Raw genomic sequence first — 20,536 nt, 5'->3', positions numbered from 1 at the left:
TAACTTTCTATTTTTCATGTGCAGTTCAGGCTGAAATTTTTTACAGTCTCAGTAGCAAATAGTTCTCTGTAATGAAACGAACTACAGTCAGTAATGTAAGTTTCGTGTTGTTTATCGAAACTGGTTACTTCAATTGAAAACCGTTTGAATGCGTTTTTAAAATATAAGTTACGTTCAACATTTTTGATAATTGTGCAACAGTTTGTGGTTGATATGTCAGTTATATCATTGTTAAAATAATAATTATCGGATACTTGTCATATAGTCCTATTTTAACAGAAGAAGAAAACACTAGAAGTGAACGTTTGTCTTTTTGTTTGTTTTTCAATTTCGCGCAAAGCTACTCGAGGGCTATCTGTGCTAGCCGTCTCTAATTTAGCAGTGTAAAACTGGAGGGAAGGCAGCTAGTCATCACCACCCACCGCCAACCCTTGAATTACTCTTTTACCAACGAATAATGGGTGATTGACCATCACATTATAACGCCCCTGCGGTTGAAATGGCAAGCATGTTTGGTGCGACTGGGATTCGAATCCGCGACCCTCAGTTTACGAGTCGAACGCCTTAACCCACCCGGCCATGTCGGGTCAGAAATGAACGTAGTGATAGAGTAGTAAGATGACATGCTATCCTTCCCTAACTATTTCAGACAGAAACAACAAATATATAAAAGGGAATATTAATTAATTCCAGAGCAATTTGTAATCAAAAATAAACTATTAAAAATGTTCCATAATATTCTTGGAAACACTGTGTAAGTAGGCAAGTCAGTATTACAACTTTAGTAATGAATTGACTATACTGCTTTAAGGTTGTGTTTTCCTCACATAATTGTTTTACTCCTTATGAGTATTTTTGAACTGTATATAACCTAAAAATAAACACAGTAAAATCTATGACAGACCCAAGTCCTTAGTTAAGCAGGGATTCGATTCCCCTCGGTGGATTCAGCAAATAGCCTGATGTGGCTTTACTATAAGAAAAAAAACACACACACCCTTATTTGAGGGTGACAGCTGTTCATAAGTTTAAGAGATCGTTCTATTATACGAATATCACCAAGTTTTCCATTTACTGATGGGATTCTTAGAACGCTACATATGAATTGTATGTTCGTAGAAAGCTGTTTATTTCAATTTTCCTATTCTACTAAAAGGATAATCAAATAGGAAATCGGTGGAAAATTAAATAACTTTAAAATTTTACTCCCATATAGAGGGCATCGTTATTCTGCCATTTATATATTATTGAAAGCAAGATAAAGTTGTCTTTATGGGGGGAATAAATTTGTAAGCAACGCTGGGTATGTATAAGTGAGGCAAATGTATAACATTTCCAAAGCGTATAACATATAGAAGTATCTGTAAGAACCACGTACCTTGCCGTCTCTATGACGTAGAACAGCCATTATGGAGCCTGGCGCTGTTCATTTTGCCCGTTGGCTAAGGTTTCTGTTCTCCCATTGGTCTTTCAGACTAATTTCGTCTTTAGTCACAGAATGCGGCACTCTGAATCCTAAGCGTGAGGAGCGAGCTGAAGGCCTGTGGCATGAGAAATTGAGGCGAGTGCTGGGATTGTTCATAGTTCTTTTATGTTTACATGGAGCTGATTTGAGCTTTACCCTGTTGCACAGAGACAGTTACGAGGGAAGAAGCACAAGGTTAGACTTTTACCACGTCAACTTCAACTGTAATACGTCATTAGTGTCAATACAGAGAACGTTATGCATTTCTATTCTTACTCGTTTGATTACTGGGTAGGTTTGTTGACAGTTTCAGTGTTTCATTGAATATACTGTTTTATTTATATCATGTGCTAGAAAATAACTCTCTTCTTTGTTTATGAAACCTTACTAAAGTATATTGCGTGGTTTTGATTATCTTTATTGTCTTCTCGTTTCACAATTTATGTATTTTAATACTGACCTTCTCAAAGAGAGAGTAATTTCAAATTTGAGTGTTTATATTTCTTGAATTTGAACTAATTTAGATAAGTTATATTGACTGATAATATTTGTCATATTTACGCACGATCGACCTGCATTTTTGATAAAATATATTACAGTCCAACGGGGGCTCGTAGCACTATGCTTCTGTAATTATAATAATAGAATTCGGTGTTTTGATCTAAGCGGTGGGGAAACAGAGACACATAGTGTGCAGTTTTATGATAAAACAAACAAACCATTTAAGAACTAAATAATTATTTCAATGATCTACTGAAAAGTAAACCCTAGGCAAAACATCTATACGTTATTCAAATATGATTACATAAAACTTTTATTTAAATAATATAGTTTTACATTAAATCTGTACACATTCTCTAGCTCAGTTTGATTTTAAAATATATTTAGATAAAAGCTGACCATGGTAGAGTATCAGATTCCTGGTTTTTGAGTTTGCATATTTCTTGAAGACTTGTGTATATCAAATCTTTCCGTGAAATATACTAGAGTTCGTTAACCTTTTCAATATCATCAAATTATTTGCTGAAAAAATATACAAAAATAATAGTCAACATTCCTTTGTAGAAAAAGTTTAGCCATATATTTTGTGTTTAATAGTAGTATTAAGTAAACCAATAAATTCGTGAATTCAGAAAAGTATTGTAACGATAAATAACACAACTACAGAAATTATGAAAATTAACACATTTAAGAGTTGTTTACAGTCAAACATTAATTAAAAATACAAAAAATAAACATTTTGTTTAACCATAAACATTTATTACGAGAATGTTAAAACCCACAAAAGGATTGTGTAAAAACCTTTAAATGAGCATAGCTAAATAATCGAAATAAATAAATAAACTTATCTTTAAAAGGATTTAAAACAAAGTGAACCCAATGCAAATTCAATTATTATTCAGTCAAGCAATTTGTTTTTAATGCGAAAACATTTTCGTCAGAAGTTCCCAATCTGTGTGGACTGCAGTTAAGAACTTTAAACTTTAAAGATTGTGTGTTCAGTAGTTTTGACAAGTGTGTCTGGCTAACGTAGTTATAGAAAGATGATAAAGTGGCCATTATGTGTTTATGGTTACGTACAGTTAAAATAAGTTTATTTTTACCACTGTGCATAATTGTGTAGCTATCACAGACATTCGAGTAAATGATCCACGAACGAAGAGAGAGATCGGTAAACAGTCCTTCAAATGGATGAAAAATAATTAAAATGATGGATTAAGAACAGTTATAGGATGAAGCTGGGTGTAGATTATGTAAAAGTTTAGTGAATTCTTTTCTAAGAATTAAGCTCCATTTAAATAATAAAAGGGTATACAATTCAAATGGTTTAACATTGCTAAAGAGGTAAGTTTGTTTATTGAAAAAAATTAAGGAGTTGTGACTTTGATATAACGTCAAGATATTCATTTTGCTTAGCAAAACGATGGATAAATTTATTTCTTTTTATACATACAAATATATGAATAAAATGTTAAAGATTTTTTGTAACTGAGAAGTGATAAGATTACGTTTGCTGTTAGAATGAAAGAAACTGTTGCAACGTGTGTAGAGGCTAAATAAGATTGTTTAAGTGCAAAATATGAATGTAGAACAGCATGAGTTACGATTTATAGAAATGTCTAAGAAAAGTAGATAAAGGCTTCTCAGTTGCACAAGCAGACTTTGTGATAGGTGGATATGAGTTTAGACGTTATAAAAAATAGGTACATAATCATTAGAACATGAAATTGCAAAATTATCGTCATAATAGCTTGTAAGTGTGTCAACTTAAATTCACTCAGAAAGCTTTCAAGCCGAGATTATTTATACATTGGTACGTAGCTTAGTTTGGATCTTGAGATGATCTGATGAAAAATACAGAAAACCATAAAAATACATGTGAGTTTTTATTATTGGGTAATGAAGTGTGTTGCCAGTAAATGGAAATTATGTTAATAACACATTAGTAACAAAGTGGAAGAGCAGACTGAAAGGTTTCTAAGAATTGAAAATAGCAGCATTTTTAATATTGATTTTATAAGAAAAGTGTGTGTGTGTTTTTCTTTTAGCAAAGCCACAACGGGCTATCTGCTGAGCCCACCGAGGGGAATCGAACCGCTTATTTTAGCGTTGTAAATCCGTAGACTTACCGCTGTACTAGCAGGGGCTTTATAAGAAAAGAAAAAGTTAATCAAGGCCTCCACTAAAAGGTTGTGCGCAATACACAGGTACTTTGAGAAGACTGTCTCAAAGTCACGAAATAATGTGTTATTGTGAGAAAGGTTTGTTTGTTTGTTATGGAATTTCGCACAAAGCTACTCGAGGGCTATCTGTGCTAGCCGTCCCTAATTTAGCAGTGTAAGACTAGAGGGAAAGCAGCTAGTCATCACCACCCACCGCCAACTCTTGGGCTACTCTTTTACCAATGAATAGTGGGATTGACCGTTACATTATACATCCCCACGGCTGGGAGGGCGAGCATGTTCAGCGCGACGCGGGCGCGAACTCGCGACCCTCGGATTACGAGTCGCACGCCTTACGCGCTTGGCCATGCCAGGCCCGGTGAGAAAGGAAAATATCACTGATAACTGTTTATAATAACTTGTAGTAAAGATAAAAAATAAGCTACAATCTTTATGAGATACAGAAATTTGGCAAATCCTTTGGGGAGAGAGTTGACGGACGATGCTTAGTTCGTAGGGGATGAGTTAAAGTTCATAGAATTTGGTACACCCCCGGGGTGTGATTATTATATAGTACCATTAATAAAGGTTGTTCATTAACTGCAAGACATTTAAAGCAGATGGCATATCCTATCTTTTAATTTTAGGTGATGAATTAGAGGTTGTTGGATATCGGTTGTAACGAGTAATCACAATAGAAAAGAGGCGGAAGACATTATAAATAGTCCGAGACGGGAAATAGAGAGTAGTAAAGGGTTTAAAGGCCAAAGATAATTTGTAGTTTTTAATATGTTAGAACTGTAAGTACAAATATTCCAACTGCAATTAATAGACGAGACCTTAGAACAATGTCGCAGAGAGCGATAAGAAAGAAAATAGAATAAAAATCCAAGGCAGAATGGTATCTGCTGGCAAAGGAAATTCTTAAAATGTAAGTATAGAATAACGAATGGTATTGAAATAGAGTGTCTGGATTAAATTTTACTACAAAAAGAGCGTTGGAAGATTGTTTTAGAATTGAATCGTGATGATCTCTTAGTTGGACATCTAGGCATGGATAAAATTAGATATCGGATTAAGAAACACTGAAAAGGAACGTTTAGTCATAATATGAGGATTAAGAAAATTATGACCATTCCTGTTAAGTAGATCATTTAAAATATAAAGCTTCCATAATCCCTTACAATGGCTGCATAGTAGTAAAAAGTGTAAGAAAAAGCTACATCAGTGACGTTTAAAGGTACGGGAGTATAATTTTTGAGTTAAACCTAGATGGCTTCAGAAATGTAAAACACAGACGATCCCTTTTGTTTGTGTTAATAGGATTAAAGTAATGAATTCTATATCTGATTCATATAATGTGTTAAATATTGAGGTTAATAGTCTTGATGGGTGAGGGGTGAAATAAAAGGATCCAACGGCTTTACTGAAATGACCCTTTGAGTGATTATTAGTGTTGGACATTATGAAGGAAAATCAGGAAATACTGATTTATCTGTTGAAGTTTATTCTAGACTTCTATACCAAAACTTGATATTTTATGTTCTGATTAAACGATCTGAGGAGTAAAAACAGAACTGGGTAAATATATTTAACAATATTGAAATGTATTAAGGAAAAGTCGATTCATGAGTTAACTGATATTATACTTTTAAATCTTACATACTAGAGTTTAATAATTCAAATATTATTGATGAAATGTAATGTAGTGATTTTTGTTATATCCATATATGTAATAAAGCCTGCAGGAGAATAAACAGAATGAAACCAATTGGAAGATGGAAGACCAACCAAAGGATTAGATGAAGACAGTAAAGTTTTTTTGGAATGTGTTCAGTTAAAGGTACAGAATATATATTGAATTTACTTTTATATATATATATATATATATATATATATATCAAGGTTACGAAATAACATTTGTTTTTGATGCTTTGACGAAATATTTTTTTCTACATTATGAAGTAACATTTGTCAATTATATGACAAACATAAGAAAACAAAGTTTTGAGTACAAACGTTATTCTTTTGAGATTCTACTCAACAATATCTGCGTTTTATCAGTCACAAGCCGTTGTGTAAATTTAAGTACTTTAAAATTACGTTTAATTATTCTGACTGGTTGGAAATGAAGAACAATAACGGAAATATATACACGGGAGGTAATGATTTTGGCAGGAGTAGAGAGTCAAATTTGAGAAAAGGTAGGCTGCTTAGTTCTCATTATATGAAAAAAAAATGAAAGTGGGTCTGGAGTTTAGACCTCAGCGAATTACTGGCAGAATCAATTATTTGTGTGGAATTACAAATAATAGTTTGATAATTGTATAAGGAGTAAAAATAATATAATTTACTAAAAGCTCTTCTGTAAAACGTTTCAGCAATAACAAATATATTCCATAGTTAAGCTGGATATGTACGCTGTACGTTGTTTTGACTGTACTCTTCAGTCAAATGAGCAAAAATTCTAAATACAGTAAACGAGATGAGATATGACATAAGATATATCAATTAAGGAAGAGATGGAAACGTTGAGAACTGGGACGTAACGCAGAGCTGTGATTCAATACCAGTCTAACATGATCAAGATAAGTAGAAACCCATAAGGTACCGAATGTTTCGAATTTTATGCTATGAATGTGTTAACGTCAGGCAAATTCATCATTAGGTCGTGTAATGAGAGATAAGAGATTAATAAAGTTCGGATAGAAGGTTCTGTGCTGGAATCAGAGCAGTAATTAGTCACATCTGTTGATAGAAAAGATGACGATTGAAGTTTATGTTGGAAACAACCCCGAATAACATTTTATAGTTTAGACTCTTAGGAAAAGTTATAATCAATTTAACCTTTTTTAAACTACAAGACATCTTTTCTCACAAGATGGGTACTGTCAAAACTTCAATCCATCAAACAAATACCCGTCAAACTTAGGCTCGGCATGGACAAGTCTGTTAAGGTAATTTGAAGGTCGTGGGTTCAAATCCCGGTCGCACCAAACATGCTCGCCCTTGCAGCCGTGGGGGCGTTATAATGTGACGGTCAATTCCACTATTCGTTGATAAAAGAGTAGCCCAAGAGTTGGCGATGGGTGGTGATGACTAGCTGCCTTCCCTCTAGTCTTACACTGCTAAATTAGGGACGGCTAGCGCAGATAGCACTTGAGTAGCTTTGCGCGAAATTCAAAACAAACAAGCTAGCGCAGATAACCCTCGAGTAGCTTTGCGCGAAATTCAAAACAAGCAAATAAACCCACCAAACTTCGTTCACGTGAAGTTTACTCACGTATATAAGAATTAATTACATAACCTCCTACATAGTCAAAACCAAACGCCACTTTATAGTTATGCACATATTTACCATTCTGGGTTTTTCTTATTTTATACGGAATATACTGATTTCGAACCTGTAGGTAAGAATACAACAGAATACTCGTAAATTAAATAACAAAATATTATTTACTCCGTTCTCAGTAACTATATTATAAATTTACTTATTTACTATATTATTGTTATTCACATCTCTCTGTGAATATGAACTTTCCCTTTATAAATGTTTATTTATTGTACCATGTGTATTTTCAAGATTCGTGCTATTAATTGTAATTGTTGTTTTATATTGATTCTAGAAATTTACAAAAATGGAACGTTTAGAGTTCCGAAACGTTCAGTAAAAATCATTCGTCAATTCTGTGGTCGAATCTTTCATCATTACACTCAGTTTGTATTTCACATTAAACATTTGTACTAACAAAGCAATCAGGTGAAAGAAAGTTTGAAGTACATGCTAAGCTTTGGATTTTGCATAGTATTATCCACTATAAGTAAACTATTCTGGTCATAAGGGGTAAGTTTCCGAACTAAAATCTGCGGTTCATTTCTCGACGGTTAGTAAAGCACTAAAATCAACAACAACTACAAGTAAGCAGCAGATTTCTAATAATGTTATGGCCACAATACGCTAAACATTCAAATTCAACACTCATTAATTAATAAATAAGTGGATACATAATAGCAGGTTTAACCGATTAAATTTATATCCATTATGTTCCTGTTGCGTGTTTCTTGTACTATGAAGATGGCATGTTCTTTCAACGTAACTAAACAGTATAGTGATTATCAGCGTACCTGTCCGATGAGAAGTTATTTGTAGTGTACTTGAATACAATAATAGTCTTTATTGATTGTTCTGATATTGGACCTCCCACAACAGAGTGACAAATGCATGTGTTTCGTTTATTCCATAACAGGAATAGTTTGTTTGTTGTTAAGCTACTCAATGGACTATCTGTGCTGTATCAACTATGATAATTAAAACACAATCTGTGGTGTTAGCTTTCTTTAAACTTGTCGCTGAGCCAATGAAAGGTATAATAGAAATTATCCTTATAGTTTAAGAAATGTTAAAACCATATTAAAGCAAAACAACAACAACAAAAAGACAAAACAAAACAACAATTAAAACTGTGATCTTGTTAGCTACTATACTTAGCACTTATCAGTGTATTTGTTTGTTTTGAATTTCGCAAAAAGCTACATCAAGGTTATCTGTTTTAGCCGTCCATAGTTTAGCAGTATTAGAGGGAAGGCAGCTACTCACCACCACCCTCCGTCAACACTTGGGCTACTCTTTTACAAACGAATAATGGGGTTGACTGTACATACTAACGGTTAACAGCTGAAAGAGCGAGTATGTTTGGTGTGGCAGAGATTCGAACTCACGATTTTCAGGTTACGAGTTGAGGGGCCTTAATAACCTGGTCATGCCGAGTCTTACTTATCAGAGTGAGCTTATGTTTCATGTACGTAAACATGTCTTTTGTCGTACTCTACGTGTATTAAAGAGAGAAAAGTCAAATTGGAACTGCAGTTCTCAGCTAATAGAGGTTTGTTTTTATCTTACTGTTACCTAGTATGAACATGTATATTTCTACATGAAAGTAATTAAAATTGTGGGGGAATATTACGATATCATAATACTTTTCCTGGAAATATATATTTCGATGTTTTCCGTGTTTTTTCGTGTTTTTCTTATAGCAAAGCCACAAAGGGCTATCCGCTCAGCCCACCGAGGGGAATCAAACCCCTGATTTTAGCGTTGTAAATCCGGAGACATACCGCTGTACTAGCGGGGGGCTCGATGTTTTCCAAAGACCAATAACAGTGATAAAAAGGGTATTCAACTGATAGTAAACAAATAAATTTCTGCTACACAGTTTATTTTGCGCTTAATATTGTGAAATCTATTAAGTTTCAATGCAATATTTTTGGCGCGTTGTAGACTTATAGATGGTTTGTTGCACAATAGATAACTTTGGGAATTGTGAAACCCATCAAATCAACATTTATATGTGTTGTAATCTTTGAAATATCAGTACTAACTGATGTTCACAAGTCAAGGAATATTCAAAAGGTACAAAATAATTGTAAGGTAGTATAAAAATGATGTAATATATACATATATATAACATTTTCAGGAATGTTATTATTAGTGTCAAACTTATTGTTTCACTACCTTCGCTTATACAGAAAAACACGTTTATAAAGAAAAAGTACTGAGCTTGAACTCATTAGTGGACCACTTGTTATGATTGAACTACTAAATACACTGTTTTTTATCTCTTTCTCAGTAAAATAACAGAAAAACTGCAAATGTATATTGTGGTTTCTATATGAGCGATGAAACGAAATCGTCTTGTTCAGTGCAAAACTATAGTAAATGAAAATATATTGATTGCTAAGGTTTGGTTACGTTATATTTCAGTCTATATGATTGTGATTAAGTACGTGTAGATTTTTTTATGTTAACGTATAGCTTCAAAAAAAATTTCAGATAGTAAACAGAATTATTAACATAAATTTTCAATGACGCTGACATTATTGAAATATTAAATTGACTCCATTCTGAAAGAACCATATAACATTATGAAGTACATTACAAAATTGAACTAAAATATTGGGGTTGGATACTAGAGTTTTGAGCACCGTAATATAATGTTTATAAGTTAGACGGTACATTAAACTATATAGAAGTAAAATGATTTTTTTCCTTCCGCTTTTGTAAAAAAAGGAAATCGTTTACAATCGCTAGTCGTCCCTAATTTATTAGTGTAAGATTACAGGGAAGGCAGCTAGTCATCACCACCCACCGCCAAATTTTAGGCTATTCGTTTACCAAGAAATAGTGGGATTGACCGTCACATATAATTCCCTCATTGCTGAAAGGGAGAACATGTTTGGTGTCATAGGGATTCGAACCCGCGATCCTCGGATTACAAGTCGAGTGCTTCAACCACCTGGCGATGCCTGGCCTTCGTTGGTAAAAAAGTTAATCAGGAATTAATGATGGGTGCTGCCAGTGTATATCCCTATACACGTGATTCTAAATTACAAGTGGCGGCTGATAGCTTTGATTGCTCTTCCACAAGCAAACGAAACAAACAAATCATATAATATTAAATTTCTAATAATTTATCTTAAAGAAAGAAAATTACAATGAAGTATGCTACAATACTTTATTTGAAAAAAATACTGAAAATTGCTTAGTATGTGTTTATAGATTCCAGAATGAATTTACAGTAAGCGTATTATTAAAGAATAACACTGTGTCACATTACCAACAAACCTTTGTTACGACAAAAATTAAAAATGATCGTTACGATACATGTCCTTTCATAACTTATATTTAAAGTTTAATTGTAAATTATGCTTATGATTGACACCATCATTAATACGTCATTACAAATTTATTTCTCGTGACTACTATGAAAAAAGAATAAATTAAACGTAAGTCTGAATAAAAGATGAACTGAATCAAAATAACGCATAACAACAGGAACGTCAAGAAATATAATATCTTAATAATGAAAATAAGAAGAAAACAAATAACAATTTAAGACATTATGAAATGTTTTGTTTCAAATTGGCTTTTCACGTCAGGTCTACTCTGGATAAAACCTTACTATATTAATGGTATTAAATGAGAAATCAATTTGGAAGAACATGGTGAAATAGGTAACCTCATACAGTTGAAATCAGAGAATCTGTAAAAGAATAAGTTGTCAAATAACTGCCACAGGCTAATGTCTGGAAGCATAAGAATCTTGTTGCGTTATACAAAAAGAAAAAAAGAAAGAAAAGAGATACATGGGATAACGACTCCAAACGAGAGATCAAACATACCATCGATATCAGATCACATGAAAGTGATCCATAACAAAATGTCACTCAGTACTGTATGGTTTCATTAAACATGCATAGGCCTAATTTAATTACTCTAGAGAAAATTATAGATGACACCATTTCCAAACAAATGAACAAATATATATGAAAAATAACCATTCTATTAGAAACTCTTACATAATATTCAATTGAGCTACATTTCAAGGTGATAGTAGCAAAGATGTTGAGACGTAGACGCCATATTATTATTGGAAGATGTTCTCTATTGTAGTTCACTGTCTTTATTTCATATAGGTCGAAAGAATATTACAGTATCAAAAGCGATGTTCAGTTTGATCTCATATTTGCTTGATTAATTAAGATTTAATGATTATGATGACAAAGAAAAATGAATAATAAAATCATTTTCCTTCTCTTTTACAAACAATTCCTGACAAAAGGAACGCCATGAAATGCGTAATCATTAGTGAAAAGTTCTTTTCTATCAAGTTCAAAGTGTAGCATTTTAAGGTGTGCAATAACATCTAGGTAAACATTATATGCTTTTTACCTTTATAAATGAAAGTACCTGATCTCTGGCTAAATAATTCTTTAGAAATTATTTAGAAACCTCCACAACTTCGAACTATCTGAGCAACATAAAGAACCAACACGCTTGTGCTTATTTTTACCTCCATATTTGTAAACTACTATTAGCACAGAACAAGTAAAACATGATTCATTTAGTCTTATCATAGGCTTAGAAGTGATTCATTATGCAATTTAAAGTTGTATTTTGGTGTTTGTGTTTGAGATAAATAGTTTTCATTCTGGTTGTCGGCAACCATATAATAGGGTTTCAATGCTTAAGGTATTGTTGAATAAATTGACCAGTCAGGTTACCGGTTATTGTTTGTCGCACAATAAAGTCTAATCACCTTTCTTCATCTGTCATACGTCTTTGAACACATGTCTGAAAAAGCTATTTTCTAAAGGTCTGTCAGATAGGCATCGTCTGTTCCTCTCCTTTTAAAAACAAAAGTTATTTCTCTTACTTTATTTCTGTATTTATGGAGCTTAAGTATCAAAAGATTAATGTATTTTGCACATATAACCTCAAAGTGTATTCTACAAACATATGGAAAGGCCCTGATAAAATGAACAGTTAGAGAATTTTATAAATTTATGTACAATGTATATCACTTTAGTTATTTCAATTATCTCATATCAGATAAAACTAATATATTGATAATTTAATTCCGTATTTTTCAAATAAAACATTTGTCATATTTTTATCAAAAATGTGTGTAGCCCAAGAGTTGGCGATGAGTGATGATGACTAGCTGCCTTCCCTCTAGTCTAACTCTGCCAAATTAGAGACGGCTAGCGCAGAAATTCCTCGTGTAGCTTTGCGCGAAATTAAAAACAAACAAACAAATGAAACCTCTTATTATTGTCAACAATGTTTTAGAAAGCAGTAGCATTTAGTTTTTATCTTTTATGCAGTAGTAAACCTCAAATCAGTATCTGAGAAAATTCAAAGTTTCTTGAATAAATATTGGATATGGAGAAAGATTTGTGTGTTATAAAAAGCTGTAGTACACAATAAGGTATATGTGCTTTACCCAAAGTGGGTATCAAAACTTGATTTTTAAAGTTATACGCCTTCAAATTTATGGATAATATTTTTTTTACATTATATTTGTAAATTACTGTTTACATAAATAAACACTGAATTGTAACTTTATTGTGCATTATGTGATCAGGTATTTTTGAAATAAATTTTACCTGATAGATTTGAATATTTTAGTACAATTCCAAGTTAAAGTACGATTCTTTGTATCGTAGCTAGTAGGAAACAAGAAAAAAAAACAACCATAAACAGTCATTTTTGTCAAATGACTATTCTTTAAGTTTGTTAAAACAATTATATGAAAATATAGCTCAAAACGTTTTCAAGGACAGTTTTTTGAATAGTTATACTTTATACAACAACATTTATTTTTGACCAGATTTAAATGTTATATCACGTTTTTTTTACACACAATGTATGTGTGTAAACAAAATATTGTTTTGTTTGTTTTTTGAATTTCACACAAAGCTACTCGAGTACTATTTGTGCTAGCCGTCTCCAATTTAGCAGTGTAAGACTAGATGGAAGGCAGCTAGTCATCACCACCCACCGCTTACTCTTGGGCTGCCCTTTTACTGACGAATAGTGAGATTGACCATCACTTTATAACGCCCCTACGGTTGAAATGGCAAGCATGTTTGGTGCGACGAGGATTCGAACCCGCGCCCTTCAGATTATGAGTCGAACGCCTAAATCCATTTGGCCATGCTGGGCCCAATGTAAAGGTTTGCTTGCTTGTTTTGGAATTTCGCACAAAGCTACTCGAGGGCTATCTGTGATAGCCGTCCCTAATTTAGCAGTGTAAGACTAGAGGGAAGGCAGCTAGTCATCACCACCCACCGCCAACTCTTGGGCTACTCTTTTACCAACGAATAGTGGGATTGACCGTCACATTATACACCCCCACGGCTGGGAGGGCGAGCATGTTTAGCGCGACGCGGGCGCGAACCCGCGACCCTCGGATTACGAGTCGCACGCCTTACGCGCTTGGCCATGCCAGGCCCCAATGTAAAGGAATAGGTCTTAGAGAAGCATATACTTTGTTATATCTTTGCAAGTGTGTGTGTTTTTTGAGCAAAACCAAATTTAGCTATTTCTTGTGTCCACTGCGGGGAACGCAATCCTGGATTTAACACTGTAAGTCCCATTGGGTGGTAGTGGTGAGGGGGACTGATACAGCGGTAAGTCTATGGATTTACAACGCTAAATCAGGGGTTCGATTACCCTCGGTGGATTCAGCAGATTGCTTGATATGACTTTGCCATAAGAAAACACACACACCCCACGGAGGACTGTTTATAATTAACGTGGAAATTTTCCGTATATTATTTCTCAGCCTGCAACCAGTGATATTTAAAATAAAGTTTTTATGTTAAAATATAAAGTTCTTACGATTGAAAATACTCAATTAAACTTGTTAAAATTTAATAAGATATACCCGTTTGTGCATTAAAGCTCATTTGCAATTCCTTTACATTGATCAACACTTATTGTATCTGAAAGATTAAAAATACACTTGTAAATTGATTTTATTTTATACATTTGTCCTGTTAATTTTTGCACAGAGGTTAGACAAAAAATTTAAAACATTAACAGTACAATATAAAATTTAGGATTTAATTTTGCTGTATTTAAATCATATTCTCTATTTTTTACATATAAAACGATTAACGGTCGAATTGTTATCTTCAACTAAGTTTAAATAACATTATGTAACACAAATTTTATTCCTGGATAGTATGTGTTATTTCTTAATTGCTTATGTTGTAAAAGTACAGAATATGGCAGTAATTTCCTTCAAACTTTGCTTTTGTGACCTGGATTATGAAATTTAGAAAATAACCTATTTTCTATGTAAAAACGGAAAATATTGCAAATTTTCAGCTACATAAGGTCTGAATAAAACAACATATGAATCAAGATTTACATGTATTTATACTAAAGTTATACAAAAATCTACAAAAAATGTTTAGAAGTGAGTAGTTTTTTTGAGATTTGTGACAGTAATGTAAATCACTTTCATGTATCAGCCCCCAAATAGTCTCCCATCATGTTTTCGCTATACGCTCCTTGGAAGCTGCGTTCAAAGTCCAGTATATGTTGGTGAAAGTGCTTGCCTTGCGCCTCTGAGTATGCTCCCATGTTCTCCTTGAATTTATCAAGATGATCATCAAGGATATGGACTTTCAGGAAGATCCTGTAGCCGATTTTGTTGTAATTCTACATCAGAGCCTCAACCAGTTCCACATAATTTTCGGCCTTGTGATTGCTCAAGAAGCCCCGAACCACTGCGACGAAGTTGCCCCAAACATTTTTTTCCTTCCTACTGAGCTTCTTGTAGAATTCTGTGAACTCCAGGATCTTCTTTATTTGTGGTTCAATGAAGACATCAGCTTTGACTTTTGCCTCAAACAGATCAGGAAAGAAGTCTCAAAGGTACTTGAAGGCTGCAAATTCCTTATCAAGAGCTGGAACAAATTGTTTCATAAGACCAAATTTTATGTGCAATGGTAGGAACAACACCTTCTGTCTTTTAGGCTTCACGTATTTTAACAGATGCTGTTACATAGTACTTTTTCGTTCTTGACATGATAAATTGGCCACATACATAGCAGAATGCGATTGTAGAATGCTTGAAGCTTTTTGGTGCCATCTCTGATAAAATCAGATAGGTCTATGTGTTCACTTAGGCAGCTAGAACTAAACTGAAGTGGTGAGTCTCTGTATATATATGTTACTATGGAAAGTTCTAGAAAATTCTAAAAGGTTCTTGAAAATTCTAGTAATTTTGCAACATTCTAGGAAGTTCTTGAAAATTATTGTAAGTTTGAGAAAATTTTCTATCAACTACTCAGCACTGAATCTACCTGGAATGTTCTGGAAAATGGGTTCATTTGAAAATTTCATTATCCAGGTGACAAAAGCAAAGTTTGAAGAGAAAATATATCTTTTCTATTACTTTAGACATAAGCAATTGGGAACTAACACTTTCTGTCCAGAAACAAGAAAAAGTAAAAATTTTGTTGGATAGTGCAATCAAAGTTTCTTGATTTAATAAGCAACTACGTTTTGGCTATGTTAAAGTAATGTATTTGTGAAAAATATCAGGTGAGTGTATTTAATCACCCAGGTAATTCTGAATCATATTAGTAAATTTTTACATCTTTAAATAAAGCATCTAATGAAGATTCTTCCTCTTTTTGGTTTTAGTACAAGTTTTTTCTTCCCTTTCTCAAATGCTGCATTATTAAAAGGAACTCGGTTCGCCCTCGTAGTGATAGTCAAGCTCATGTCATTCTGGCCAGGAGACAATTTTGTTGGAAGCGGTATACAGCTTCAGACGTATCGAGTGGCCACTGAAAATGAGTCTATCAAATCTAGATACAGTGTCTACTCCACGCGTTTTTCTTGTTCACAAGGTCATATGGCGGCGGCTTTCAAGAACTCTGATCACCGATCACGTCTACGTCGTTCTCATCGTTCTAAATCGACTGACCATTCGGTTCCTGTTATCTCAGGAAACAAAACATCGGAGAGGATGGGCCAAACATCTGAAGATTTCTTTGAAGTACAGATTTTATCTCAGAATCAGAACTGGGGGGACAATACCACTGCTGTTACGGGCAATAGTAGTGTCCACTCAATATCTATGGAAAACTTATATAAGTTGGGAGGGGATTCGGACGAAAGATGGATCTTTAAGTGTCAAATGTGGATTGGCTCATTCGTTGCAATCATACTCTCCATATTTGCATTTATTTCTCCATTGATTATGGTTGTGTTGCCCAAACTTGATGTTCTTGAGTGGAAGGTGCAAAAATGTGGCCCTGAATGCGATGGTCTACTTATTAGCTTTGCATTTAAATTGCTAATTTTACTTTGTGGCACATGGGCTGTTTTCTTCCGTCACCCCAAAGCAACCATGCCAAGAATATTTATTTTCCGTGCTCTCGTTTTGGTATTACTTGTAGTTATTACATTTTCCTATTGGTTATTTTATAGCGTACGTATCGTCGAAAAGCTGAAGAATGAACAAGTATCCTATCAGAGTATAGTTCTCTTTGCTTTGTCGCTAGTTGATGCCTTACTTTTTATACATTACCTAGCTGTTATTTTGATTGAAATCCGCCATCTTCAGCCTCTGTACTTTGTGAAAGTGATTCGTTCACCAGATGGAGAGAGTCACTGTTATAACATGGGCCAGTTGAGTATACAACGTGCAGCTGTTTGGGTTCTAGAAAAATATTATCAAGATTTCTCTCCATACAACCCTTACCTTGATACTTTACCCAAAAAGTCTCACAAAAGAAATTCTTCAATAAAGTTTTCTACCGTAAACGGGGTGACTAAATCTGTCCAGTCGCCAACCCTACCATCTGACCATGGGAGACGACGAGATACAAGTCACAACGAGCGATTTTATGAAGAGTGTGAATATGAAAGACGAGTGAAAAAAAGGAAAGCGAGATTAATAACAGCTGCAGAAGAAGCTTTTAGACATATAAAACGTCTTCATGAAGAATCAGGTACTTTTATGTGTATTTCGAAGGTATCATTTAAAAATTAGTTCAGTTTAGGTGCTGTTAGAAGGCTTTACAGGAAACAATTGGTATTTCTGTTATAAATATGACACAGATGTTTTTGTGTGTACTATATAAACTTTTCCTAAACATCTCCATATAGTTAACTGATACATATTTATTACAATATTGTTTTAATTTATATTTTTCCTGAAAAATAAGGTGCTTTATGTGGTATTGTGAAGTTATCAACGAAAAAAATAAAAGCGAAAAATAATAATAAATTTTGTAAAAATTGAAACTAAATTAAAGCACCAATTAAATAAATTGGATAGTTTTGGCAAACCAAAATAAAGCCTTTTTTACACTCAATTGTTGTTATTTGTTATTCAGCACAAAACTGCACAAAGGCTGGCTACCTGTACCCTGCTACCATTGGTATTAAAATCAGATTTCTAATGATATAAGTCAGCAGAAATATCTTTCTGTTATTGTGGGCTTTTCTCACACGGCATGAGTCAAAATTTTAATGCTTTCTGCTTATAAAGTGTAAAAAAGTCTTTATTTTTGCTAGTAATTGCTAGGAAAACTAAAACCTCTAAATTGTTATTTCTCGAGTTATATGTGATAAACTGTTTCACCATTACATAATAGTTAGTTCAAGAAGATACATTGTAATATCTTAGGCGTGCCATTTATAATAATTTAAGCTATTTAAGGAATAATAATCACTGTATTTATTTCTAATTAGTGATCATATCAATCATTTTTATCAGGTCCAGCAATACCGATGGATTCTACAGAAGCAGCTAAGGCCATTTTCCCTTCTATGGCTCGTGCTCTTCAAAAGTATCTTAGGATCACAAGGCAGCAACCACATCATAGTATACAAGCTATTCTTGAGAACTTAGCACTGTGTTTAAGTTACGATCTGAGCCCACGTACGTTTCTCGAAAAATACATTACAGTATCTCCCGTACTGCAGAATGACAAAGAACATACATCAATGCAGAAATGGGCCTTAGTGTGTGACACGCTTCTCTCGCGTGCTGTGGAACCTGGATGTATATTTATTTTGCGTCAGAATGATGTTTCTGTTCTTGTAATAGTTCATCAGTTACCTCACTTCAGTATCACAGAAGAAATAATTGATTCTAAGACCAATAAATTTGCACTCCGATTAAACTCGGAAACATCAGTTTAGCAATAGTTTAAATTATTGCAAACATTTTAAAACTAAATATACTTTAATTTACATTAAGTTTATATTCTAAACAAACATACTTTCAAAATAAATTTAGAAAAAATATAACAAAAGCTAATGAATTTTGTTTTCTGACTAAGAACGTTTTCGAATCACTTCTCATCTTTCTTTCTCAACTAATTTGTAAGACAACTTATAAGGTATTATCTCATAGATGATAAGGAGGAATAACGTTTATCAGAATGCATTTATTTAGCTCTTAAAGTATTTTAAGTGAACTAAGGAGAGAAAGCAGGCGACTTATGTCGTTAAGAGTATGTGCACAAACATGACGTGTCGGTCAATCCCACTATTCGTTGGTAAAAGAGGAGCCTAAGAGTTGGCAGTGAGTGATGATGACTGCTGCCTTCCCTCTAGTCTTACACTGCTAAATTACGGATGGCTAGCGCAGATGGCCCTCGAGTAGCTTTATGCAAAATTCAAAACAAACAAACAAACAAAGCACATTTAAACAAGGAATACATTTACTAAATGCTAAGAAAGAGAACTGTTTAACCAGGTTTTGTTAGTATTGTCAAAGATAGTTTAATTAAATTTTTTCTCGTTTCTAAATACATTATAATATTGTAAGATATATTTCAAAACTAGTTAATTCATTTGTCGGAATTACGCATAAGTATTGTAATTATTCAGTGAGGAAATAAAAATCAAATATATTTTTTTATAATTTTGTGATACACTTTTATAATGTTTTAATTATTATTTGAAGTTCTGGCACTAGTATTTAACTTCAAAATTTTGTAAGGTAATTCCAAATAAAATAGTATGTATTTGTTGCCATGCATTTATGAATGACAAAGTCCGAGAGTATAACAGCAAAATAATGCTTATTTTTAAATTGTAAACGATTATTCGTTGATTTACTGTAAATTAAACGATTTTATAATTACATATCACAAATACAGATAAGCAGTTATCTTCTTAGGTAGAGTATTATTCTAACAAATCTGATAATCCTTGAATTTCCTTTTTAAATATTTATTACACTTTTAAAAGTTTGTTATGGTTCTTTATACCTATACTTTGAAGTTAATATTGAGATTTTAGTCACCTATGTCAAATTAGAAACTACTTTTCACGTTTCTAATGCTTAACTTGGGCTCGGCATGGCCAAGCGTATTAAGACGTGCGACTTATAACCTGAGGGTCGCGCGCTCGCATCCTCGTTGCGCCAAACATGCTCGCCCTTTCAGCCGTGGGTACGTTATAATGTTACGATCAATCTCACTATTCGTTAGTAAAAGAGTAGCTCAAGAGTTGGCGATGGGTGGTGATGACTAGCTGCCTTCCCTCTAGTCTTCCAATACTAAATTAGGGACGGCTAGCACAGATAGCCCTCGAGTATCTTTGGGCGAAATTCAAAAAACAAACAAACTAATGCTTAACCTTTTAAAAAAAACAAACAACTTTACCTAAAGTATAATTGTTAAAAAAATATATAATTTTTATTCAAATTTTTACACAGCCAGTTACTTACTCTTACTTTAATTATTTGACCAATAATATGTTACTGTAATTCTTAATATACATACATTAGTTAATAGGTTGTGACTGTACACTGATGTATATATATCTTAGTTGCGTTTTTGTACATGAATATTAAGTGTACGTTTTAAAAAGTGAGGTAACTCATGTTGTAAATTTTAGTTTTTCTTTTGATATGGAGAAAACAATAAAATACGTTGTATATGTCATATGCTGTTTCTGATTTTCTGAGAAGGCGACTTCAAATATTGTCATATTTTTATTTACTGTTTTGTCGTACTTGTATTTCAGCTGGATAAATAATAATTTTCTATGATATTTTTATATTTTAGATTTGCTTTAGAATTA

At 33.3% G+C, this 20,536-nt stretch overlaps 1 protein-coding gene across 1 annotated transcript; it reads left to right on the top strand.

Moving 5' to 3' along the window:
- The first annotated feature begins 1,412 nt into the window (after positions 1-1,412).
- On the top strand, positions 1,413-20,478 carry LOC143237617 (vang-like protein 2). Its single transcript, XM_076477066.1, has 3 exons — positions 1,413-1,756; positions 16,130-17,445; positions 18,216-20,478. Exons 2-3 carry the CDS (start codon positions 16,209-16,211, stop codon positions 18,641-18,643), a joined length of 1,665 nt encoding a protein of 554 aa, XP_076333181.1. The 5' UTR covers positions 1,413-1,756; positions 16,130-16,208; the 3' UTR covers positions 18,644-20,478.
- Positions 20,479-20,536: the final 58 nt, after the last annotated feature.

This window comes from Tachypleus tridentatus, chromosome 13 (assembly GCF_004210375.1).
Source record: "Tachypleus tridentatus isolate NWPU-2018 chromosome 13, ASM421037v1, whole genome shotgun sequence".
In the NCBI taxonomy this organism is placed as follows: Eukaryota; Metazoa; Arthropoda; class Merostomata; order Xiphosura; family Limulidae; genus Tachypleus; species Tachypleus tridentatus.
The sequence above is the reverse complement of the archived record's forward strand: the minus strand, read 5'-3'. Positions and strand labels throughout refer to the sequence as shown.